Consider the following 25,777-nt stretch of genomic DNA (forward strand, 5'->3'; position numbering starts at 1 on the left):
TGCCTTGTGATGGACTGGAGTCCCGTCCTGGGTGTGTCCCCTCCCCCTCCAGCCTTGTGCCCTGTGTTGCCGGGTTAGGCTCCGGTTTGCCGTGACCCTGCTTGGGATCAGTGGTCTCAGACAACGTGTGTGTAAAATCACTCATGTAAAGCCAAACAGCAATGTAACTCTAATACAAAATTAAACATAACAATTAAAAACAATGATTGTAAAAAATGAAATAATTCAGTGATTAAAAGCTGCATGCAATAAACCTGGTAAAAAAAAAAAAGACATGAGGATTAAATGAATAAGGGCACAAATTTCTGCTTTGCAAAACTAAGCCCTGACAGTTGGATATGAAAGTATTTCCTGCTTCACTGAAGATGGAGGGGAAGGGAAGGGAAGGGAAGGGAAGGGAAGGGAAGGGAGGGTCTCAGCAGAACTCGGAGTAGGAGTAGCGATCCCAGGTGTGCATGTGATTGGTCAGTGCACGGAGGAAAAGTATTTACACATTTTTTTTCTCTCTCTCTCCAAAGAACAATGGTCACCTTTGTAAGCTCTGCTATAGATACGCACGGCCAACACAAGGGGGTTGGACTTTTGCCAACTCATGGAAAAGCAACCGTAAAAACTGACTCTATGAATTACAGGCAAGATATTGTTCACATCCGTTTACACCTCTTTAAACAATGCGTTTTTTTTCTTTCTGGTTTCACGGTACCATAAAAGGTTTTACTGCATTTCACTGTACTCGCTCACACACACACACACACACATCATCTGAAACCGCTTGTCCCATATGGGGTCGCGGGGAGCCGGAGCCTAACCCAGCAACACAGGGCGAAAAGCCGGAGGGGGAGGGAACACACCCAGGACGGGACGCCAGTCCATCACAAGGCACCCCCAGCGGGACTCGAACCCCAGACCCACCAGTGAGCAGGACCCGGTCCAACCCACCGCACCCCCTTCCTGTACTCTTTACCCACATTATATTATGGAAACATTTCATGTGCGGTGGGAAATTGGGCGACACCGCGTGCCAGAAAAGGCCGAATATTTCAAAGGAGATTTCGGAATCTCGGAGGAGCATTAATCGTTTGGGAGCTTAAACCGACACTGACGACTGCGAGCGCGGCGAAAGAAACGTGGTTTTCCGGAAGGGCCGCGTGATCCGAGCACGGTGCGGAATGCGTGTTTTCGCGCATCCGAAAGTGTGTCGTGCAGCCCGGGTGCCGTTTTCGCGGCGCTCCCGGTGGCGCCTGGAAAGGTGTGGTGAACAACCCAGCAGAGCTGATTGCACCATATTACCGTTGAGACGCTTTTGCACTGTGCATTTAGTCACGGACTCCGTTATTACAGCGTTTGGGGCCCTGCTCCACGCTACGTGCACAAAGGGAAGATAAGGACCCTGTAGGAGACCCCTCTGCCGCGCCGGCCAGCCCTGTCCTCTTGTTCTCCAGCCGTGAACTTTTGACTTTCTCACCCGCCCTATAGATAAAAGCCAGCAAAAGCTTTCTACTTGCTGCAGTTTGTACTGTCTAGGGGCGCGATTTCCTGCCATTGAAATTGTGTTGATGCAACCCGCAGGGGTTAATTATTTTGTTTACGTGTCGGTTTTGCCAAAAAACGATGTCGAGATAATGACACTCGGTGCATAATGGGTCCGACGGGCTTCCAACGAGCAAACAGGAAAGTTCTCGGCCGCGAGCCTTTAATTGTCTCCCGGTCGACACACCTGCCAGATGTACTGTGAGCGGCAAGGAAAGCCTCTGCTTCTGAGATAATCGCATTTCACATTTCTGCTGGCAGCCGCGGCGAACGCGCCTGCAGCGATGACCATCGTCTGATACTTTTGCGCAGCCTGTTTTGATGCTCGTGTACACCCTGCTTTTTTGCGACGCCTCGATTACACTTTGACGCGTCTGCAAGTCCGCACGGAAAGGTTCGGATGTTCTCGGCCAAGTTCTCCCGATGCCCGAGCGAGAGTTTTTTCGCGACCTCCGCCCGAGAACATCCGTTTGACAAAGTCTGACTCGGAAAATCCAGTTCTGCCGCTTGCGGCTACATCCCTGCCCATAGTTTTTTACGAGATCGGCAGCAAAGAGGGCGAACGGTGAACGTGAAGAAGAACGTTTCCGTGAAATGTATCTATCTTCTCCGAATTCATGTTTATGTTCGGCAAAAGGCGTCCGAGCGTGAGCCTGCCAAAATCGAGCGATTCAGGCTCGTCCTCCTACGTAGGTGTAGAGCGCAAACAGGGGTTCGAAGGTTTTCTGTAAGCCAGTCGTAAATAAGCAGAATTTACTGTGCTTTTCACAATGGAATTCAGAAGTCATCTTGACCACCCTGTTATCTCACCTATCTGGCTTGACCACATTCTAGATCTTAGATCTCCATGTTTTCCATATCTGCCAGATAAGTGGAGATGCTTGGTGTTGAATGCTTACATGCTCCTTTGTGATCACAGTGAAATACGAGAGTAAAATGATGGTGTGAAGGAAACCTGAAATTTTGCGGAGAAGAGCAGTATGATGAGAAGTAAAAGTTTGCCGCCCACCATCAACGGTATGGAATGTATATCAATTTCAAGCTCTTTCCTGACACTCAGCCAGATTCCTGAGTGTCCCTCCCTCCTTTCAGTTGGGTTGCTGAGTCTAATCGGAAACTCTTGCTGTTTTTTCCTGCACTTCAACGATCTTGGCCTACCAGCGGCATCGGAGCAGAAGCCGTGCAGCAGACCAGCTCCTGCTTGTAGTCAGCGGCTTCTCGCGAGTTAAATCAGGTCACGTGCATGCTAAACAAAACAGCAGGTTTGCTCTGAAGACCCTGAGGGCTGCAAGACCTTCATGAAGAACAAATAGAAGGCTGCTCGGAAATAAAACCGTATATTTGTACCCAGCTGGCCTCTGTATATAGCATTAAGTGTCTTAAAGCTGTTATTGTCTTCCAGTTGGGCTTCTTTCTGTTTGGACTGAGAGTTCAAGGCGCTCTAATGTTTATGGTCTGAGCCGCTTATCCATCTTCCAGACTCGTCCACCGTCTACTTACTGTCTGAGTGGGGGCTGCTGTTGACAGAATATATCGCTCTTCCTCAATGAAAGGTTGTTCTGCTTTCTGGTGATCTGAGCTGTTGCTTCTTTTATAGAGAATGAAACAGCTTTTATTATAGTCTGTGCTACCACCTCAGAATTCCATAGTGCAAACTTACATTTATTCATTTAGCAGACACTTTTACCCAAAGCAACTTCCAGTGAACTCTATGTAGTGTTACCAGCCCACACACCTCATTCACCGCAGTAACTTACACTGGGTCACTCATCCATGGAACACACTCTCTCTGTTACTCACACACTATGGGGGAACCTGAACAGCATGTCTTTGGAGCATGGGAGGAAACCAGAGCACCCAGAGGAAACCTACACAGACACAGGGAAAACATGCAAACTCCACACAGACTGAGCAGGGATCAAACCCACACCAACCAGGCACTGTGAGACAGCAGCGCTACTCGCTGTGCCACCGTGCCACCCAACTTGAAAGAAAAAGGTCCAAAACCTTAGTATAGAGCTCAGAATGTTAACGTAATTAAATTATACTGAAGACACTTTGTAGCCGATGCATTTGAGTTTAAGTGCTGTGCAGCGCCTCTCCTTGAAGCTGTAATATGTGACATCTATTATGTGAGATTCACAAATTCTCAAACAAGCTTCTACTCAGAATTTCATGCATACTGGAAACTATTTCTATATAGGACATTTCGATGTATTGTATTGTATGAAACCAAGAAATATTTGGTGCGTTTTGTACATTTTTTTGATGTAATTTCACTTTTCCTTTTTCATTTCACATTCATCACATTTTTCATTGCATTTTCATTGTCGTTTTCAGCAAGATTGCAAGATTAGTTTATAATTTGTCAATAAAACTGTGAAATTACCCATTGTCCATAAAGAGCTAAAATAACTGAAATTAAAAATTTTATACAGCAACAGTAATTCATACCATCATGCCTGTCAGTGCTACATTTGGCAATCCACGGTTCCTCGCCGAGGCCGGACTCCTCGTATTTAGTTTAGACCTCCTTGCATTTCGCAGTGGGGGTGCGGTGGTGCAGTGGGTTGGACCGGGTCCTGCTCTCTGGTGGGTCTGGGGTTCGAATTCCACTTGGGGTGCCTTGCGATGGACTGGTGTCCTGTCCTGGGTGTGTCCCCTCCCCCTCCAGCCTTATGCCCTGAGCTGCTGGGTTAGGCTCCGGTTCCCTGCGACCCTGTATGGGACAAGCGTTTCAGAAGGTGTGTGTGTGTGTGTGTGTGTGTGTTTTTCGCAGTGCAAACCACACACACCTCTGTGGTTCATCTTCTCGTGCAGTGTTGACTAACTATAGTGAAAAGCAAAGTCCTGAGATCGTACATTTCATTCATTCTTTCCTCCCTGTACTTCTGGTCTATGGCAGAAATGAATTTCTCCTATGTCCGGAGTAGGGACCGCCCACTTCATTTACCAGTTTCTGCTCAACCAGTTTATCCTCCAGAAAAAAAAAAAAAAAAACCTCCCTCCCTGTTTACTCAGTATAAATTGCTGCCTTGGCAGTCTTGCGTCAGTTTCTGCCCAACCTAACCGGCTGCTGATTCTTGTGTCCTTGGGGACAAGTGCGGGTACGCGGTCATGTCTTCGGATCACAACCTCTGCTACCTGTGCAAGGAGGACCTGAGGGATCCCGTGTCCATTCCCTGTGGACATGTCTTCTGCTCCATCTGCCTGAATACCTACTGGGACCATGTAGACCACACGGGGACCTACGTCTGCCCCCAGTGCCGAGTCGCCTATAGCAAGAGACCGACGCCGCGTCGGCTCCAGAGCTCCAGATACTCCACAGGGCACCGGACCTCGGAAACCTACCCACCTCCACCTCCGGAGCCTGACTACAACTACGCCGGGCCCCAAGACGTAGGTTGTGACATTTGCATAGGCAGGAAGCACAAGGCGGTCAAGTCTTGCCTGATGTGCCTGGCACATTACTGCGAAAAGCACCTAAAGCCCCACTTTGAGTCCAGCACGTTCAAGCGGCACAAGCTGGTGGACGAGATCGGCCACTTGGACCGCCAAATCTGCCCGCAGCATCAGAAAGGCTTGGAGCTCTACTGCCGAACGGACCAGATGTGCATCTGTGTCCTGTGTACAGTCAAGGAGCACAAGGGCCACGACATGGTGTCAGCTGAGCAGGAGAGGCAGGAGAAACAGGTTTGAGCACGTCTCACACACGGAGAACTAACGTAGCAGGCAATGGATGCCTTACAGGTTATCGGAAAGCGAGTGGAAATATGCTGCACCTGTGGAGAACCTTTATGAGACGCAAATCCAATGATGCTATGTGATGCGGTACATTTTTACAAAGGCGTGAGCACTGTAGGGGGCGCGGGGGCGCGGCGGGTTTGGCCGGGGTCTGCTTTCTGGTGGATGTGGGGTTCGAGTCCTGCTTGGGGTGCCTTGTGACGGACTGGCGTCCTGCCGTGTGTGTGTAAGCACTGTAGAAAGTGACCAGGTGTTGTAAATACTTCAAAAAAGTTTTCACCTGGTGGGGTGAGGAACTAGTGATGGTTTGAGAATTAGGTGTTGTCATGGACTTTTTCACATTGCCTGTGCTTTCTATGGCTTAACATTTAAAAAGCTGTTGAGCTCTACGTGAGTGTGCGTGCACACGAGTGTGTGTTTGTGTGTGAGACAGACACCTCCTATTACACATCTTTTTTGTCGCTTTTCCACCTTCGAAACCATTGCGTTTTGCTGCTGAGGTGTTCGAGATCCTCGGTATAACCGGTCCAATCCTTTTTCCTGCTCAGAACCTCCTGGGTGCCACACAAGCAGAAGTGCAGCAGAAGATCCACGAGAGAGTGAAGCAGATGGAGGAATTGAAACAGGCCGTGGAGGCTCTCAAAGTAAGGCATGGTGCTCAAATCACTGTTTTCCGCTTTTTTTCTCATTCTATTTCAATTGCTCCTTTTAGGAATACACTATGTGCTCAATGTTTATTTAGATCAAATCAGTCAGTTGTAATGAACCATAATTCACTCTTCTTCAGTTTATACATGTGTATAAAAGACAACCATCATATTACCGCCACTTAATGTCATACCTGAAATTACTCTCAGTTATAGTATCACATCAATAGCTCTATACAGACTCCCGAACGGGGAACTGTCCGCCCTCCTGCTCACGAGCCCTTGCTCCCCCACGTAGAGCTCGGCCCAGAGAGCCCTGCAGGAGAGCGAGAAGCTGTTCGGTGACATGCTGCGTTCCATCGAGCGAATGCAAGCTGAGATGACCAAGCTCATCTCCTCCAATAAGAGGGCGGCCACCAACAGTGCCGAGGGCCACATGGAGCGGCTGAGCCAGGAGATCGCCGACCTGAAGAAGAGGGATGCCGAGTTAACGCAGCTCTCTCGCACAGAGGACCACATACACTTCATTCAGGTGACCCTGAGACCCGTGACACGGATGGTTGCTGAAGCCGCCTCTGCCATACAGCATACAGTGTTGGAACGTGCTCCGGTGTCCACTGACTGAGTAGTCCTACCTTTACGTATTTATAATCCGATTCAAGCACCGGCTACACAAAAAACAATCTGGGCCCCTGACTGTTTAGCCAGTAAAGGTGTTCAGCCAGATCACTTGCTTCAGCCTGCAGCCGGGAAAGCCGCTGCGGAATGGCGTTGTTTCCGAAACCGGTGCTTTAAATTTGTCAGGGAATTTATCATTTATTTTTTAATTAACAACAGAGCAGCACACGAGAAATTGCAGACACGCCAGTGTACATAAAACAAGGGGGGAATTTTATAACATTTTGTGGGTGTGATCATGTGGCTCAAATTCTACCTTTCTAGTAGAAGAAAGAAAAATAATTCCATCATCCATGTGTTTACAGAGGGAATTTCTGGTGTAAACAGTAGCAATAAAATATATTTCCTTGCTAAATATGGAATAATAACTAGCCTTTTTTCCATACCATCATCAGAAAGGTATTTTTTGTTGCCTAATAAGTCTGTTCCTGTTACTGTTAACTTGTAATAAAGGGCGGTGCCTGTTCACCATTCAGTCCTCGCACTCCTGCATCCCGAGCTATGAATCAGTGTTTGTAAAATTGCGGTTTCAGTGGGGAGCATGTAAAATAGTTCGGGGGAGGAGTATGGGAAAAGTACACATCTCTTCTCTTTAGGCCAGGATTAGTGGGGGCAAGTGGCTGGGAATGTGCTGTACATGAGATAAAGCAGGCTGGCAATGATTTTGCCAAGACTAGGCCACTGAGAAAAAGCACTCGCTAACGGAAGACGGCGTGACCTTATCCAGAGCTTTCCGTCAAGTCGAATACATTACACATACCTTACATTTTGGACTTTCGCTCACAAATGCTGGTTCTCTTCTGCAGAACTTCCAGATGCTTGTAGCTCAGACCGAAGCCGAGGAGCTGCCCAGCGTCACCGTAAACCCCTACTTCTCTTTCGGGACGGTGACCAAGGCTGTTTCTGAAATGAAGGTCCATCTGAATGAGTACACAAATGAGGAGCTGGTCAAAGTGGCCAAAACAGGTGGGAGGAGAATGGAATTCATCTCCGTCCTCTTGGATGTAGCTGTGTTTAGTAACCCCGTAGTAATTTCTCACGTTGCATTACTGAATTCATATATGGTGCTCGCCGTCTCAGCCGTGCCGTTAATGCTCGGCGGCGACGGCATTCAACGGATTCGTATTCTAATTTCAGTGAATAAGATGCCATTCTGCCAACTGGATGATCGCAAAAGAAGACGGACTACGAAATGTAAGCGAATCGGAATCCCGCACCGCATTTTGCTTCACTACCGGCGATGCACGTGGATATTAACGAATACACGCAACGTAGATGCAATCAGCGTATCTTCATCAACGTCGTGTACTGGCATTTTGACCCCTCGCTCCTTTGTGTTCGCCACAACTACAGCTGCTACTGTGGCGTTTGGGATAATCGATAAGCGATACCAATACCAATATCATAGCCAATGCATTTAAGGGCATTTTGTGACATGCCAAGGCTCCATCTTGGCTTTCGCACAGTCTGACTGTAATATTTTAATGTACGTACGGGCTGGGAGTCACCTAACTGAGATTACGAATGAGTCTGTTCAATGCTATCAGAATTATGCAAACAATTTTATCAGCATGTTGCCCTCCTCTAAGGGCCGTCAGGAGCTCTTTACCAGTTAGGGACTGGTGTGCACACAGTTCTTTTCTTCTTTCTTTGCATTCACTGATTAGGGTGAAAAAATTATTAGGGTGGTTCATTTTGTTTGCCTTGTTCGAGTCCTTCATGAAACACACCCGGTTTGCACTTCATGTGAAATCACTCTGATTTGAGGACACGGATTCTGAGTTTTTTTTTTTTTTTTTTTAACTCCAGCTAGAAATGAGCGGAACGGTTTAGCATGAAAAACATTTTAAGAATTTCTTCGCCGACCCATGTTCTCATCAGCATCTCCGCTTTGCTTGCGTCCCCAGCAAACGGAGCCACGCTGTACAGAACTCCAGCTCAGGAGCCGAGACAAAGAGAAGAGTTTTTAAAATGTGAGTTTCGTTCTTCTTTTAAACTGCTCTAATATGTCAAGCAGCTGACAGGAGGAATCATGAAGTAAGGAATGGTTTAAGGGGTCAAACATGGAAACGCTGAAGTCCTGGTGCCCTTCATTAAGTTTTGCAATGCTGCATGCTTGACAAACTCCCCCCCCCCCCGACCCCCCATTGTCCTTGCTGCTCAGTCCAAAAGATAAGGGCAAAGAAAAAATTCTTTGAAATTTGATCTGGCTTTCTGGCCGAAAGAAAACACGGTGCAGACATGGGAGTTACTGTGCTCACCGCATTCCTTATTAAGATTAGCCCATGCAGTGGAACAATACAATTCTTATTTAAAAATGATTTAGAATGATAAAAAAAAAAGACCCTATTGTCAAACCACATTTTCTGATTAACCCCCCCTTGGCTTTTTGCTGAACACATTACAAGTATTTTGTATTTCAGAAAACTTATTTGCTTTCACCTTTTTTCATTGGGCAGACGCTTTTCTTCAAAGCGATGTACAATGATTATTATGCAGTACTAAGCTGACACCTTTGTCCAAGGTAATTTATAGTGTTAGATACAGTGCAGGAAACCCCCTGCAATCACCCCCCTGCTATTGACACACGGACACATTACAGTCAATTTAGCCGCAAGTGTCCCTGAAACACATGTATTTAGACTATGGGGGGAAACACACACAGACACAGGGAGAACATGCAGAGTGTAGCGGATAGAGCGTTTCTGAATGTCACCGGTTCGATTCCCACATGCTACTGCGGTACCCTTGAGCAAGGTACTTATGAAGAATTGCATCACGAAGAATTACCCAGCTCTATAAATGGGTAAAAAATGGTAGGTAGTATAACATTGTTCCTTACTTTCAAGAAAAGCGTCAGCTAAACGAGTAAATGTAATACTTTCATTTCTATGCACCTTCTGAAAATGAGATTGCACTTAATTATTAAGCATAAAGAAATGGAAACCTCTTCTAATAACTGTGGGAGAAACGGAGGCACAGCGAGTAGCGTTGCTGTCTCACAGCGCCTGGGCGGTGTGAGAGGATGTGGGTTTGATCCCCGCTCAGTCTGTTCAGTTTGCATGTTCTCCCCGTGTCTGCGTGGGTTTCCTCCGGGTGCTCTGGTTTCCTCCCACACTCCAAAGACATGCTGTTCAGGTTCATCCATAGTGTGTGAGTGACAGAGAGAGTGTGTGTGTTCCACTGATGTATGGATGAGTGACCCAGTGTAAGTAGTGTATCTTGCAGTGTAAGTCACCGTGGTGAATAAGGTGTGTGGGCTCATAACACTACATAGAGTCCATTGGAAGTCGCTTTGGAGAAAACACACACACACTTCCAAAAACCACTTGCCCAAGTGGGGTCGCGGGGAGCCGGAGCCCAACCCGCCAGCACAGGGCATAAGGCTGGAGGGGGAGGGGACACACCCAGAATGGGATGCCAGTCCATCGCAAGGCACCCCAAGCAGGACTCAAACCCCAGACCCACCAGAAAGCAGGACCCGGCCAAATCCGCTGCACCCTCATCCCCCCGACCTTTGGAGAAAAGTGTGTGCTAAATAAATAAATGTAACATGAAATGTAAAAATGACAACATGATGAAGATCTCTTTGCTAAGAATGGAATGAGAAAGTTAAATTCTTTCCACATTGCTGGTTCTTAATATCTGCATGTTAGCTTCGACTCATGGGATCTTCACAATGCAGCAATGATCAAATACGGTGCTGGGCAAGTTTACCCCACCATTTTTTAGTGATTTGCCCATGGCTGCTTTCATAGTCCAGACTGTTCAGGTGACTTGCAAATGAGTGAGTCCACCAACCAGGTGTGAAGGTAAACAAGTGGCATGCAAAAAATAGACTTTGTCATTCAAAGCCAGTGCACATATGAAGGCAAAGCAAAGTGAGTCCCAGTTAGTTCTGAGTTTTTTGGCACTTCTGGCATTCCAGATCACCGCTCTCGTCCATACGGCAGTGACTTGCTGCACGTCTCTCATCAGCTTTGACTTGCCGATCCAGGAAAACTGTAGGCAAGAGGCAGGTGACGTTTCCAGGTGTCGCAATCGCATGCGTGGGTAGACCTGGTGGAGGGAAGGTGTCATCACGTTTAACACAATAAAACCTTTCTCACACATAATTAGCTTCCCATTTTTAAAAAATTATTTTTGGTTCAATAACTACATGCAACTTTGAGGTGGAAAGAGTGACTTGGGTACTGGTGTTTTCCTTTTCCGCCTTTATGCTTACACGATTAACACTTCAGGGACTCCTTAAAGTACTTCAAAAATACGCTGGTAATGAGTTTTTCTACCTTAGAAACCAAGTAGACGTTTTTCCTTCATTGATTGCTTTTATTACTCCACTGCATGAAGTCTCTTCACAATAATACAATTAACAATTCAGAAAGAAAGAGGATAACCCAGAGTTAGAATTATGGATCCCACAAATATGGTTCAGCTTCCTTAATTCCCATTTTTTGTGTCAGTCCTGTGGCATTAGAGTCAAGGTATGAAATATAGACATTCATAGTTAATGAAAACAGATATTTTAGACCTTGAAAAAGTATGTGTACTTTTCTTAGGGACTGAAACCCTTTCAACATCTATACCAAACATAGTAAGTTTGGTGTATTAGCTGTCTTTTTGAATTGAGTTTCATGGTTTGGTGATCTCAGACAGATCACTCTCAATTATAAAGACACAAAAAATGTCTGAATTCATATACTATACAGGGTAGCTAATGAAACTGACCTGCATACAGTAATAAAGTGGAAAACACGGACCCAAACGCATACTCTACATTTGTATGGACTGCCCACATTCTGTCCACATCTAATCCAAATGATCACCCTATTCTGTCCACCTCTCCCTCGATGTAGATGCCTGTCAGCTCACACTGGACCCAAGCACAGCCTACAGACAACTGCATCTGTCCAGGGGGAATAGGAAGGCGACCTTGAAGAAGGAACCCCAGTCATATAGCGAGAGCTCCCACAGGTTCGACTGCCTGCCCCAGGTGCTGTGCAAGGAGCAACTCTCCGGGGGCTGTTACTACTGGGAGGTGGACTGGAGCGGAGAAGGCGCCTCCATCGGCGTCACCTACAAGAGCATCAAGAGGACGGGCTATGGGGATGGATCCCGCATCGGGTACAACCGCAAGTCCTGGAGCCTCTTCTGCTCTGATTCCAGCTACTCCGCTCGCCACAACAAGGATCAAATCGAGATCAACGCCCCTTACTCCTCCCGCATCGGCGTCTTCCTGGACCCCTCCGGCGGCACCCTGTCCTTCTACAGTGTCTCTGACACCATGTCCCTCATCCACAGGTTCCAGGCTTCTTTTAGTGAGACCCTGTATGCTGGGTTTTGGGTCTGGTATGAATCTTCAATCACTATATGCCAACTCTGAGTACACTGTTAAACTGTTTTCTTTGTAAAATAACTTTTTGTACCACTGAGGGAAGCACATATGTTACATCATTTGATTCAGAATGAAAATCCCAATTGAATTTTTCCTGAACTCATGGGAAAAATCTGTACAGCTATTTGTGATTATCTTCATTAATGTGATGGTGACCTATCCTGCCAAATGTAGACATTATGGAAAAAGTAATAAATTTGTTATGGTGATGGGCATTTTAATATATTGTTTTTTCCTGGAGGGGGTGCGGTGGCGCAGTGGGTTGGACCCCAGTCCTACTCTCCGGTGGGTCTGGGGTTCGAGTCCCGCTTGGGGTGCCTTGTGGCGGACTGGCGTCCCGTCCTGGGTGCGTCCCCTTCCCCCTCTGGCCTTCCGCCCTGTGTTGCCGGGTAGGCTCCGGTTCCCTGTGACCCCGTAAGGGACAAGCGGTTCTGAACATGTGTGTGTGTGTGTGTTTTTTCCTGAATCACATTTCCAGCTGACTGCCTCTCGGCAATAACAATCTATAGCATATTACACAAAAAATAAATGAATTACTTTGATAATATACTGTGAAACAATCTGAAACAGTAAATGTTCTGTAAATATATGATGATGAGCTTTGTTATACCTCTGAACTGAATGAAATAACTGAAAATCTGAAAAGCTGTCAATAAATTCACTGCTCAGGATTATGAAACTTGTCTCTGTTGTTCCTTGTTCGCAATTGTATTACTGACAATCAAAAGAAAACTAGACACAGACGGATCTGGTTGAAAATCTCCCAAGAAAACAGCAGTGATTTTACAAACTGCTATAAGAGATCTTGTCTTACTACTCATCACAGTTAGGGTTACTGCAGCGAAGGTCCTCTTTTAATTCTTTGAGTGCGCTGTTCCCGGTGGAGTTTCTGCCACGTTACGCCGCAGTTATCTGCTCCTCTGGACGCATTTTCAAAAGCCGTGAAAAAAACATGACTTCGCAACGAGAGTTTCCAGAACATTGAAACAGGGTGTCCATTGACTCCACTTGAAAAATAACACTTACGAGTAGGAAAGCAAAACAAAACTACCCTTAGGTTGAACCTCTAGGACACACAGAGTAATCAGTAAGTCCTTGCGAGCCCTTGGGGGGGTCAAACTTCTAAGAGTAAAAAATTCAAAATGAGATGAAAATATGCCACTCATGTGTTGACTCAGAACGGCCTGCGGAGTGCGTAGGTGCGAGTGAATGAGTGTGTGCGATTGCCCTGTAATAGACTGCTATGCTATCCAGGGTGTACCCTGCCTCCTGCTGATACGATTCCAGGATAGGCTCAGGAGAAACACGATCCTGCGCCGGACAAGGCGTCGATGTATGTTTTAATATGGAAAACTAAGTCTGTATTTTATTTTAAGCGTATGGATTTTCCTTGAAATCTCTTCAAAAATTGTGTTACGACGGCTCCTAGAAATTAGGTGTTCAAACATATCCGCAGCAACTGTCGTGGAAAACTGATATTTAATAAGTCTGCATAGAGTAAAAGCAGTATTTTTATTCATTTATTGAGCACATTCATGGGTGTTGTAAGGTCAGCGTATACGAGACGCGCAAAATCATTACTGAGAACTTTATATAGGACTGCAATGTTTCCCAAAAAGCCTGAAAAAAATCGTATCTAGTTCTGCCCAGGGGATGTGGTGGTGTGGTGGCATAGCGGGTTTGGCCAAGGTCTGCTCTCCAGTGGGTGTGGGGTTCAAGTCCTACTTGGGGTGCCTTGTGAGGGCCTAGTGTCCTGTCCTGGGTGTGTCCCCTCCCCCTCCAGCCCTGTACCGCCAGGTTGGGCTCTGGTTTGCTGCAACCCCTGTTTGGGACAAGTGGATTCTGACTGTGTATGTGTGTGTGGTTCTGCTCAAGGTTCAAAGGGGACAAAAGACATTTCCTCAAGGCCTTCACTCCCGCAGTTGGTTACATCAAAGATTCTCCAATCTTGGTAAAAGACCAGAAAAAATATCTTTTTGTATGAGCTTTGTAAAGCTTTTAAACATCGGTTTCTATCTTAAAAATGTACATGTCCTTCGTATACAAGTTATGAATAAGTAATGTACACTAACTGGAAGCTTTCTAATTGAAGCAGGAAGCACCTAAGGGCGTGCAGGAAGAAAGAATGCCCGGATGTTCAGAGCGACTACGTTTCCGGGTGGTGTTTCCAGTCGGAGGGGTTTGTACAGCGCACACAGGGGAACGGCCGCTTCGTTTTGAAAAACATGGCGGCTCAGGTGAGGCGCGCGTGTGCGGCGTAGTGACGCGAGAAAGACTTTTATTTGTTTACTTCTCACTGTATATTTTAAAGGTAGCAGTTCGGAGTTTATTGTGTTACTGTATGTTTTTGAATTTCTAACGACGAATTGCGCATTTTAATATAGTGTAATTAGCCTAGGGAATACAAGAACACGGTGATGAATGAAGAGGTTAGCACAGTTAGCAACCGAGCTAATTTTCGTTGTGGTTACTCTGCTGGAATAATTAATACACGTTTATAGTTTGCTCACTTTATGTATCAAATCTAATTATATATGAATCTAGTCACGCGTGTAGCGTGGTTTGTTGTGGTTCAGTTTACTAGTTGGATATTATTCGGCATGATAAAAACCAATTCACCACTGCAACTCAGAAGAAGTCTGATCAGTTGTGTGATGGACGGGCGGTTTTTTCAAGAATTTTTTTAAATGCGAATCTTGTAGATTTGCTCTGTTGTCTAACTAATCATATGAAATGCAATTTAAAAATAAGAAACCATCGATATGTTTGTGTATTGTTAGAGCTTTGCTTCCTGGCTGTACAACACGCCTTCTGTTCTGTCAGTGTTGGGGTCTTAATTTCTCCTGCCTAACTCCGCATAATTGAACGTTTTTAAACCACGAATTTGCCTTTAAATGTGTGGCTTTTATACCCGCAGTGGATCCGCGGTTCCGTGGCACTAAACCGTGTTGAGTGGCGACTGTCACTATGGCAACGGCTCGCGGAGCCACAAACGTGTCGGAGAACAAGAGTCCGTGAAATGCATGGATGTTTTAGGACACTATTTATTTACTGGGCATCAAAAATGTTCTCTTTTTTTAGATAATAATATTGTTATTTTAGCTGACCGCTTTCAGGCTTTCTAACCGTGTTGTGTAATCGATTTACCACGATTTAGCCGTTTGTACAGCAGGGTAATTCTTACTGGAGGAATTCAGAGTGAAGACTTTGGTCGAAGGTATTATGGCATGAGTAGGATTCAAACCTGAAACCTCCAGATTACTCTTGATCAGCTCTAAACGCCACCTGCTGCCCTGTCCATGACCATTAAAAAAAAGTTATTTGAAATTATATGTTTGTTGCTATTTCTCCATGTAAAGATGACGGCGACTAAAGTTCCGGAGGTGCGGGACATCACCAGGATCGAGAGGATTGGTGAGAACTTGGGGGTGTTGGTTGCATGTCACTGGTGTTGATTATATTGATTGTTAACTCTGTGCTCAGACTCAAGATCATTATTAAAGAGCATTGACTTTGTGTGACTGGAAAGTGAGCAGCTTTTACACCGCTGCACTTGATCGCTACTAGTTTACTGTAGACTGCTCTAAAAACCTGTTCAGTCAGACAACCTCCACTTGGTAACATCTGCAGCTTGGTTGTTTTTGTTTTTTTTTTCTTCTTTTTTAAATGTTTTGCTGACTTCCTTTCATTGATGGAAGAGTAATGAAGTCAGCATTTTTTTTTTTCTTTTTTCTATGAAGGAGCCCATTCTCATATCAGGGGCCTTGGATTGGATGATGCCTTAGAACCGCGGCAGGTAAGCCTTAGCTGCTGAAAGCTCGCACTTGTCGCACGCTTGGTCAGTTGCGATTTTGCTCTACTGTGCACTGTGTGACTAAAGCGCCCATGTGTCACAGGTTTGCCAGGGCATGGTGGGCCAGTTGGCCGCTCGCCGGGCTGCTGGTATAATCCTGGAAATGATCAAGGATGGCCACATTGCAGGTCGGGCCGTACTGATCGCAGGACAGCCTGGAACAGGAAAAACAGCCATCGCTATGGGTAACCAGCTTAGTTATTTCACCTTTTTGTGGGCTTTTGCTTTACAGTCGTTCCTTACCATTGTTAATGGATCCATGGTCCTGCCTTGTTTTGCCAGGCATTGCTCAGTCGCTTGGCCAGGACACGCCTTTTACTGCAATTGCTGGAAGTGAGATCTTTTCTCTCGAGATGAGCAAGACGGAAGCCCTCAGCCAGGCTTTTCGCAAGGCCATTGGAGTGAGGATCAAGTGAGTGTGTGACCCTTTGATTGAGGAGCGGACCTTGTGCTCAACCAAATTAAAACCAGTTATAATTTGATGGTTTGTGCATGTCATAAAAAGCCGTTTTTATGAATCCTTGAGATGGGGTTTGATAGTGTGGAGCAACTGCCTTTGGACACAAAGGTTGCAGGTTCAAATCCCACCTCCAGGTGTAGAACCCTTGAGCAAGATACTTGGCCATAAACAAATTGTTCCAGTAAAATTACTGGCTGTATAAATGTGCAAATAATTGTAAGTAGTTTTAACATTGTAAGTCACTTTGGAGAAAAGCAACAAATTAATAGTTGTAAAAAACTGAGATAATTCGGCTTCAAAGCTCAGTGTTTCACAGTTCTGTCTGCAGTGTTTTTATACTGTCCTGTAAAGCATAATAGCCTTAACTTACATTTAGAATTCTGTCTTTGCAGGGAAGAGACTGAAATAATTGAGGGAGAAGTTGTGGAGATTCAGATTGACAGGCCTGCAACAGGAACGGTATGTTTTCACATTTGGTATCAGTGTAAACAGGCACTCGGCACTCATGTAACAGGGGTCTTGTGCAGCGAAGTGTTGCTTCAACAGCTTTTGAAAATGTATATAGTATATTTACATTTACATTTATTCATTCCAAAGCGACGTACATCTCAGCGAAAGTACAGTTTATGCATTACATTGAGAGAGGTAGACATAGCTGCAGACATGAAAGTCTCAAGCAAACCTAGTTTGTTCCCTACCACTTGCTGCACCGAGGTTCATCGTTCAAGTAGGTGCATAAGACATAAGATAGACAAATCCCGGTACTCACACCAATTTTTAAATTTTTTTTTATTAAATATTATAAGACACACAAATGAGCAGTACAATACCAGAGTAATGGCTGAATAAAGGTTGTATCTGGGGATGCTTCTGGAGTTACGATGCGTGAACAGTTGTACCATAGAGGAGCTGGAGAGATCTTGGGTGAAGCGGATCTGGAAAAGGTGGGTTTTCAGATCCTTCTTGAAAACAGTTTCCGCAGTCCTGAGTGACAGGGGAAGGTCATTCCACCACAACGAACCCAGAACCGAGAACATAGTATGATTCAGTACAACGGCTTTTTTGCCTATTAATCTTTTTTTTTTTTTTTTCCACTTCCTTATACATTTTGCATGCAATAGATTAGAAGTAAATGAAACCAACAGTACAACCATATTTAGTCATCCTGTATCAGATTCCCAACAACACAACTTCAGTCCCTGGTTATCAGTTCTGAGCAGGTACTCACCACAATTTAATGTAGTGCAAGGCAGCGTGGGAGAATTTCTTTGTATCACACTTATGGTATTGACAATCAACACCATCATTCCACATAACTGAAACAGCACATTTATTTAGCTCATGCTTATCTCCAAAGTAAGTTAGTGTTAAGCTCTTTACAATTATTTGCCAATTTACACAGCATGATGATTTTCACTCGTTTATTCAGGATAAGTACCATGATCAAGGACACTGTAGCAGCACTGGGGTTCAGAAATTCAGTGGTATAGCCACACAACACCTCTAACAGCACAGTGTTTGTGAGCTTTACTGTTGAAAGATATAGGCATGTCTTTGTATTATAAATGTCCACAACCCCAATTATTAAAATATCTCCCGTCAGGGTGAACCCTGCTTTAGGACCTATGCTTACGAGCTACACTCTGCACTGCTGCAGCGGCACATGAGAACATGCTGTTGATAATGAATGAAAAGACAATATTAAAAGACAAGCTAGATTTTTTGTTAGAAATAAATTATTGTGGTGTCTGTGTCATGCATAAAATACATTTTATTCTGGTACTTTAATTCATTTTTTTTAATGTGTCACCCTTTATAAGAAACACCATAAGAAATGGTTGTAATGCAACCTCCTCACATTCAGAATTCATCTTAATGGCTGTACATGCAACCACATTTGCTGTTCATAGACTTTCTTAAACTGCATTAAGAGGATTGCCAACTGTTTTCTGCTTTTTAGGGTACCAAGGTGGGCAAACTGACCCTGAAAACTACAGAAATGGAGACTATTTATGATCTGGGCAGCAAAATGATTGAGAGTCTCAGTAAAGAGCGTGTGCAGGCAGGGTAAGTGAAAGATGAGTTGCTGTCATCCAATGAATTCTGTTAATTGAGTAATCATTACTGAACTGCTACAGGGAAGTTTGCTTGGACAGTAATGGTGATTTTTTTTTTTTTCTTTTTTTTTTTTCTGGAACATCTTCAGGGATGTGATCACGATTGATAAGGCCACAGGCAAGATCAACAAACTTGGTCGTTCCTTCACCAGAGCCAGAGATTACGACGCTATGGGAGCGCAGGTTGGCCTCTTGTTGCACGCTGTGTATTTAATCCAGACTGTTTTCAGCCGTCTACCCCGTTTACGGAGTCCTTGTCATGCACAACATGTTGCCCTCCCGTTCCAGACGCAGTTTGTCCAGTGTCCCGAGGGGGAGCTGCAGAAGCGTAAGGAGGTCGTCCACACAGTCTCCCTTCATGAGATAGACGTTATCAACAGCCGCACGCAAGGCTTCCTTGCCCTCTTTTCTGGTTTGTTCCACTTTGTCCTCTTAAAAACCAGTCATTGCCAGTTGATGAGTGGAGGGTGTTGGTAGAACCACTGGTGACTGAATGTGTGACTGTTGTCCTGTGTGACAGGTGACACTGGGGAGATCAAGTCAGAGGTCCGCGAGCAGATCAATGCCAAGGTTTCGGAGTGGAGAGAGGAGGGAAAGGCTGAGATTATTCCAGGGGTCAGTTCCCATACTCTAATATAAATACTGTATATACTTGTGTGTGTGTGTGTGTGTGTGTGTGTGTGTGTGTGTGTATATAATATTTCCTTCGTGACATCATTAAAACATGCATTCTGGGAAGATCCACTTTTTACACAAGATGAACCAGAGATTTTATGAAATCAACACATAAATGGTTAAATGTTACTTTTAAATGTTTTAGTTTGGCCTTTTTGCCTTTACCTACTAACAGTTCATATTCAATTTTCAGCAGTTTTCTGCAGGGTTTGTCTTGCACCTGAAACCATCAACCATTATCTACAAGCCCATTTACCTAATTTAAAATACTTCTTTCTGACCAGCTTGATATTTAAGGGCTGTTTTTATTTTTGTTTCAGGTGCTCTTCATTGACGAGGTGCACATGCTGGACATGGAGTGCTTCTCCTTCCTGAACCGTGCCTTGGAGAGCGACCTGTCGCCTGTTTTAATTATGGCCACCAACAGAGGCATCACCAGGTATGGTTTTGGGTGGTGTTATTATTAGAAAATGTTCCCCAGCAAAAAGTGTCCTGTGTTTGTGCCCCCCCCCCCTAATCGTGCATATTCTCAGGATCCGTGGGACCAACTACCAGAGTCCACACGGCATCCCCATCGACCTGCTCGATCGCCTGATCATCATTGCCACATCCCCTTACAGTGAAAAGGAGACCCGCCAAATCCTCAAAATCCGGTAGGAGTTATCTCTGTTTAAATGAGTCCTACTCAGAATTAGTATGCTGGTAGCACCCTTGTGGTTTCAGATATTTTTGTGCTTAATTTTGTGCCTTTCCATGTGAAATCATCTAAGGGAAGTACTCAAACACCAGTATTTTTAGCCTTAAATGACTTTAGGTAAAACCAGGTGTGACCACTGGATGGTGCTGTTCTGCATAGATAGGCCTGAGGGTACAACAGGTACTTTGAATACTTTACTAAACCAAACAAAATCCCAGTAGTAATCTGTAGGAGCTTTAAAAGTCACGCTTATGTTAAATCTTACTACATACGGTTTAAATTTTAAATGGTAAGATTCAGAGGCTATATTGTGGGACTTTTGGTTTCAAATTCTCCTGAGGCTAATTTTCTGTAAGTTGTGCAGATCTAGATGTAAAGATTACTTTAAACAAGCCCATCAGCTGAAACAACAAAGTGGGTCTCTCAAACAGCCTGTTTGGTTAGGCTATAAATATAAGAATCTGGTCAATCTGCGCTTTTCATCTGATTTGTAAGCTCTTTTTTTCCCTGTTGTTCCAGGTATGAAGAAGAAGATGTTGAACTCAGCGAGGAGGCACTCACGGTTCTGACCCGCATCGGGCTGGAGACCTCCCTCCGCTATGCCATCCAGCTGATCAGCACTGCAGGCGTGGTTTGCCGCAAGCGAGGGGTACGTACCAGTCCGCTGTACTCTGCAGACTGCCCACACCTCTTCAGACCCTTAATTTCTTTTTATCTTGCAGACTGACTTAAGTACTTCACTCAAGTGTACTAAGCGGTTCAAAAACACTCATAAGGTTAATTCGGGTACAATACTTGCTTCAAAGGTTGAGGTTGACATTGACTTCTTGCTGATGATGTCATGAATAAAAAACACAAGCGAAGGGAATGCTTTGCAACAGTCGACAATCTGTATTCTCAAACTGAATGCATATGCAGACAACAGACAGCTCGTAAATATGCTATATATATATATAAAATGGGTTGCAATTCAGCAGCAACAATAACACTTGTATGCTTATGCTACAGCTCCTATTTAAGTGCCAAAGAAAAATGACTGATGCAAAAGAAATAACAGTATAAAACTTGGGGAGGAAAACAAAACTCGTTGACGATCTAGCCTGTAAGCCTACTTGCTGTCATAGTCACAGTTTTTACTTTTTGATCCTGGTTTGTGTGTAAGAAGATGAGGGCATCTGCGTGGGCTGGATGAAGGCTTGCCCACTGTCACGTGATCTACAGCCGTCTTTTATCTTTTACAGCAGGGCATTTGAAGTCGCTAATTGACTGCTGTCGAGAGGATTTGGATCGTTCTTCCGCTAGTGTTAGCGGATGCGTTTTCAGATGAGTGTGCATTGCACTTGTACTTTTGCAAGTGATAGTAGCACAGGCTTCATCTTTAGTGAGGTATTTCCATTCACTTGATGAACCGCTGCTGGTTTGCTGCAATGACCCACCAGGCTCCTCGCCTGTTGTCATCTTGGAGGTATTCATGTTGTTAGTGTCAATCACGTGATCAGTGACTAGTCGACGTCAAGCTAAAAGCGTCATCGCAGAGCAGTCAACATATTGACTAGTCGCCTAGTCTGTACAACCCCTAGTACAAAGCATGTCTGCAATTAAATCATAAAAATCCCAGCCAAAAAATTATAAAAGAGGAACAAGTTTTCTGTATTGTGTTATTTCAACCAGTGGTTTTAGGTGGAACAAGCCAGCCCGTAGGTAGCACGGTTGTTGTGCAGCTTTCAAGAGATCTCCAGGTCACTTCACAAGTCCTCGGTGTTCCTATGGATTCCGCTGTAAAGTCTGGCCTCAGGTGAATGACCACAAAGTCCTCGTCTTCTGCTTTGTCCAGGGCACCGAGGTACAGGTGGAGGACATTAAGCGGGTGTACTCGCTCTTCCTGGACGAGTCTCGGTCCTCGCAGTACATGAAAGAGTACCAGGACTCCTTCCTCTTTAATGAGACACGTGAGTGCTTTACTGTTTCTCGTGTAAAATGTGTGAGGTTACTTATTTGACTGGGCAAGTCAAACATACTTAATGGGATAACTGGGGAAATTGGTGTCTGCTTTCGTCAGTCAACTTCAGATGATTCGTGTAAATTTTTAATAACGAACATATTCTTGTGTTTCAGAGGCAGCTCAGATGGACACCTCCTAACGTGACGGATTGATAGATGTTTTTATATTTCTTGTTTCTGTGAAGTTTTTTTTTTTTTTTTTTTTGTTACACAACTTCAAGCGCAGCACGTTGTAACGTCCATATTATGTCAGTGTATTGTTCTGAACAGTTTAAAATGTATTAAGCTGTATTTTCATTTGAACCTGGAAAAATGACCGTTTTAAGTAGCTGTTCATAATGGGCTATTTCTCCATCGGGTTATCAGGCAAAAGAAAGTCTTTGTGATGTGTTTTACCGCCACAGTTTCTTCTGGGGAATTTTAATTGCAAAGGCAACACTTTATTTCAATGAAATTTCATTTCTTTAAACAAACTTTCTAAATAATATTGCTCTCCAATAATGTACAAAAAATAAATGGCAAAAAAATGGCAAAATTTAAATCTGTGTAATTATTTTGGCTTATCAAGTTTGAGTTCATTGTCGTCATGATAATTTCTATAGTAAATGTTACCGTTTGGGGGAAAATGGGGTTAGTGGTGGAGAGCATAAAATGCAGGAATATACTAAAACCTCCTATTAAAAATTAAATTACAGGATTGTACGAAAAATATCTAATGGAAATAAACGATAAAGCACATGAAAATAATGGGGGGGGGGGGAAGTAACACCTGGTGCTTCAAAGCTATAATTACATCCAATTTCTGTTCTAGTTTTGTGATCTTTGACCACTAAAAGTATTATACAAACTTTATAAATGCTTCTTTATAATCATCAATTTGGGCAGCTGTGTTTAAGCTGATCAGAATTAAACACTAAATGCAAGAAGTGTAGAAACCCTTCAGAATGGGATCTCCAGATCTCAGTGACAAAAGTTCATGCTCTATAAATTTGTTGCTCTGCTTATCATGTTACACCCTTTCTTTTTATAACAGGATTAATTCTTTCCGTTTAATCGTGTTATGAGGGAGAAATACCGGTATTTCTTAAGGGAAAAACTAGGTTCCTGGACAACAACACCCGTGTATTTTCTGTTTTTCCCAAAATTATTATTGCTAGCCTGTCTTAATGAAACATTTGCATATTCAACATTCAAATGTTTTATAGGACCCTGTTATGTGAGTGCAGAGCACAGATTCAAAATCTCATAATTAAATTGTGTAGTAAAAACATGTGAACTGGCCGTATTAACAGACTCTCGTTGGGTTTTGTCAGGTAAACTCATAAGAATCAGCTGGTAGCTTAGTGGTTAGAGCTACTGCCCTTGCATCCAAAGGTTGCATGTTTGATCCTCACCTCTGGCTGTAGTACCCTTGAGCAAGGTACTTACCCTAAACTGCTCCATATGAATTACCCAGCTGTATCAATGGGTAAATAATTTTAACCTTGACATTTTAAGTCGCTTTGGAGAAAAAGCATCGGCTAAATAAATAAATGTAATACTTTAATTTCTATGCACCTGCTGAAAATGAGATGGCAAGTGACTATTAAGCGTAAATAAATGTAAATGTAAGAATCTCACGCAGGAGGGTTTTGTTGATGACACCCGTGATTCCAAAGGAACTCTAGCTTTGTGTATTTAGATGAGCAATGAACATACCGTCCCTCTTCAGAACTCTGACTTGCCCTCTGCAAAAGAAACCTTGAGTTTCTGCAGGTAAATATTTCATTTATCAATGGTTAATGGACCTATTATGTATGTAGTACATTTAAAATATAACTGAATAATGTAATTTAAGAAGTTTGAGCATCTAATTTCACTGTTGTATGAATTATGAAGGTTATGAATATGAATTCTTTCTTACATTTTTGTCTTTGTTTTTTAAATTGATTTCCATTGCATATCTCCAATGGAAATTCATGTCAGGTTCTTGGGGATGGATGAATTATTGTGTTCCTCATGGAGCAAACAGTACTGTAAAGCACCACCAGATGGCTGTGTCGGTGTGTGTGTATGTGCGTGTGCGTTCCTATTTTTCAGAGCTGTCGCTGTGGGATACAAGCTAGTCATTTAATTAATTTATTGTGGCAGTAATGGTAGTATTATTTTTTTCTTTTTTACAAAAATGATATATGAGGAGTCTGACATTATTAATGTGAGAAAGTCATTCCTTCCTTTCAAATTATTAGGAAAAAAATGCTTTATGAATTCTTCTCAGGAGTTTTATTGTTATTAGTCAATTCTGTTGTGCGGTTTAATGCAAATCACCTTAAAGGAACGAAAGGTCCGAAAGGTAAAGCATAAAGGTTTTTGCTTCTGGCTCCGATGTGGTGGAATGACCTCCCACCCTCACTCAGAACTGCTGAATCTCTTTCTACATTTAAGAAGGGTCTTAAACCTCACTTCTCCCATGATCTTTCAAATTCATGTAATAGGAATATATTCAGGCCCTATAACACTGAGATCATAACTGCTGAATAACAGATAGACTTTCACACAGTTACACCTGTAATGTAAATGTTTAATTTAAAAAATGTGATTAGGAATTGTGGGTTATTTGGATCAACCTTCATGCAGCTACTCGTGTGATGAACATTGGTTCATACAGTGGAACGTAACAAATCAGATGTACTTTAGAATCATGCATCCAAGTCTCTTTCTGCTAATGTACACATTATATTTTCTATGAGATGTATGTCGCTTTGGAGGAAAGCGGCTGCTAAATGAATGAAGGTAAACGTAAGGAAATGTTTTGAGCCGTAACAGACCAAGACCTCTGACGCCCATCTGTCCGTGTGATATTATTGAGACTGAAATCAAAGTAAAAGTGGACACTTGTGTGAATGACTCCCCGAGGAGGCCTCTTGCCCTGCGTGTTTTATTCCCATGTCTTCTCTTTCGCTCAGTTTAAATAACTTCTCGGGCAGCTCGTGCAAGCAGAATGTTGTCAAGAATTTTCGTGATAAGGTGTGAGAGTAAATGATATGGGCGCGCTGGTCGTTTACGGGTCACGGTTGTTTTGTGCCATAACCTGAGTAAATAGTTTTTACAGGAACCTCCCTATGACTGGAAAAGACGTCTCCGCCGCCGTGTGCTTTCAGAGCTCAGGCTCGCCTAATGGGCTTTGTGTGTAAAAATAATAACCCGAGAGGAACAGAGGCAGACTGTTAAAGATGGGGATTGAGCAACGGAGATGGTGCGTGAGGCCAAAGGGCTTTGACTCTTACAGAGAGGAGCCAGTGTTGGCCTCTAAACGGGAGGGAGGAAAGAACAGGGAGTCCGTTGATGAAACCCGCTGGGTTTCGTTTCACAGATTAGGGCCGTAACTCAAAACTGCCCGTTAACGTTCCACAGACACTTGCAGAAGAGAAAATGCAGATCTCAGGGTCTGGATTTCGTGAACTGTAAGTGGAGGTTAGAGCTGCGTTTAGACTCAGCTGGTTGCAGGTTCGAATCCCACCTCCAGCTGTAGAACCCTTGAGCAAGGTACTTAGCTTAAATTGCTCCGGTAAAATTACCCAGATGTACAAATGGACAAATAATTGTATCTAGCTTTGGGACAAAGCATCAGCTACAGAAGTAAATGTAATGTGTGTACATTGCACATTAAACAAAAATGAGAATCTAAGGATGCTTTACCGTGTTTCCCTCCATTTCAACAAAGTATTCCATTTTACCCGGGGCTTTTTCGAAACCAGTGGGTGCTGTGTTTTTGTTCTGTTATTGAATCTCTTGTATGGGTTCGTGTCATATATAAGTCTGTATTGAACGCACACATCAGAAAGCTGCGTGTGATACCACGTGCATGGTATCCATGGTGTTCTTCAGGCCAGATTGTGATGTGAACATGTAATGTTTTTAATTCCCAGTGGAGAACACGGCAGGATTAAGGATTAGTCCTCTGCGCGTCACAGGAACCCCCCCCCCCCCCTTGCTGCAGT

At 43.9% G+C, this 25,777-nt stretch overlaps 2 protein-coding genes across 2 annotated transcripts; both read left to right on the forward strand.

Moving 5' to 3' along the window:
- Positions 1-4,599: 4,599 nt before the first annotated feature.
- ftr83 (finTRIM family, member 83) lies at positions 4,600-12,226 on the forward strand. The gene is made up of 7 exons (XM_018741801.2): positions 4,600-5,223; positions 5,823-5,918; positions 6,220-6,453; positions 7,406-7,565; positions 7,737-7,793; positions 8,507-8,572; positions 11,456-12,226. The coding sequence occupies exons 1-7, from the start codon at positions 4,648-4,650 to the stop codon at positions 11,980-11,982; spliced, it is 1,716 nt and encodes a 571-aa protein (XP_018597317.1). The 5' UTR covers positions 4,600-4,647; the 3' UTR covers positions 11,983-12,226.
- A 1,937-nt stretch (positions 12,227-14,163) lies between these two features.
- Positions 14,164-21,942, forward strand: ruvbl2 (RuvB-like AAA ATPase 2). The gene is made up of 15 exons (XM_018741909.2): positions 14,164-14,231; positions 15,354-15,408; positions 15,735-15,790; positions 15,891-16,032; positions 16,130-16,259; positions 16,700-16,766; positions 18,268-18,374; positions 18,514-18,607; positions 18,713-18,836; positions 18,945-19,039; positions 19,420-19,538; positions 19,633-19,752; positions 20,316-20,445; positions 21,631-21,745; positions 21,912-21,942. The coding sequence occupies exons 1-15, from the start codon at positions 14,220-14,222 to the stop codon at positions 21,935-21,937; spliced, it is 1,392 nt and encodes a 463-aa protein (XP_018597425.1). The 5' UTR covers positions 14,164-14,219; the 3' UTR covers positions 21,938-21,942.
- The last annotated feature ends 3,835 nt before the right edge of the window (positions 21,943-25,777 follow it).

Source organism: Scleropages formosus, chromosome 25 (genome assembly GCF_900964775.1).
Source record: "Scleropages formosus chromosome 25, fSclFor1.1, whole genome shotgun sequence".
NCBI lineage: Eukaryota > Metazoa > Chordata > Actinopteri > Osteoglossiformes > Osteoglossidae > Scleropages > Scleropages formosus.

Bases quoted from the DNA above. Each gene is read 5' to 3' on its own strand.
- ruvbl2 (XM_018741909.2), top strand. The intron at 16,033-16,129 runs GTAACCAGCTTA...TTGTTTTGCCAG, and splicing joins AAAAACAGCCATCGCTATGG to GCATTGCTCAGTCGCTTGGC. The intron at 16,767-18,267 runs GTATGTTTTCAC...TCTGCTTTTTAG, and splicing joins ACAGGCCTGCAACAGGAACG to GGTACCAAGGTGGGCAAACT.
- ftr83 (XM_018741801.2), top strand. From the start codon at position 4,648: ATGTCTTCGGATCACAACCTCTGCTACCTGTGCAAGGAGGACCTGAGG. The intron at 5,224-5,822 runs GTTTGAGCACGT...TTTCCTGCTCAG, and splicing joins AGGAGAGGCAGGAGAAACAG to AACCTCCTGGGTGCCACACA. The intron at 7,566-7,736 runs GTGGGAGGAGAA...TTCTAATTTCAG, and splicing joins GGTCAAAGTGGCCAAAACAG to TGAATAAGATGCCATTCTGC.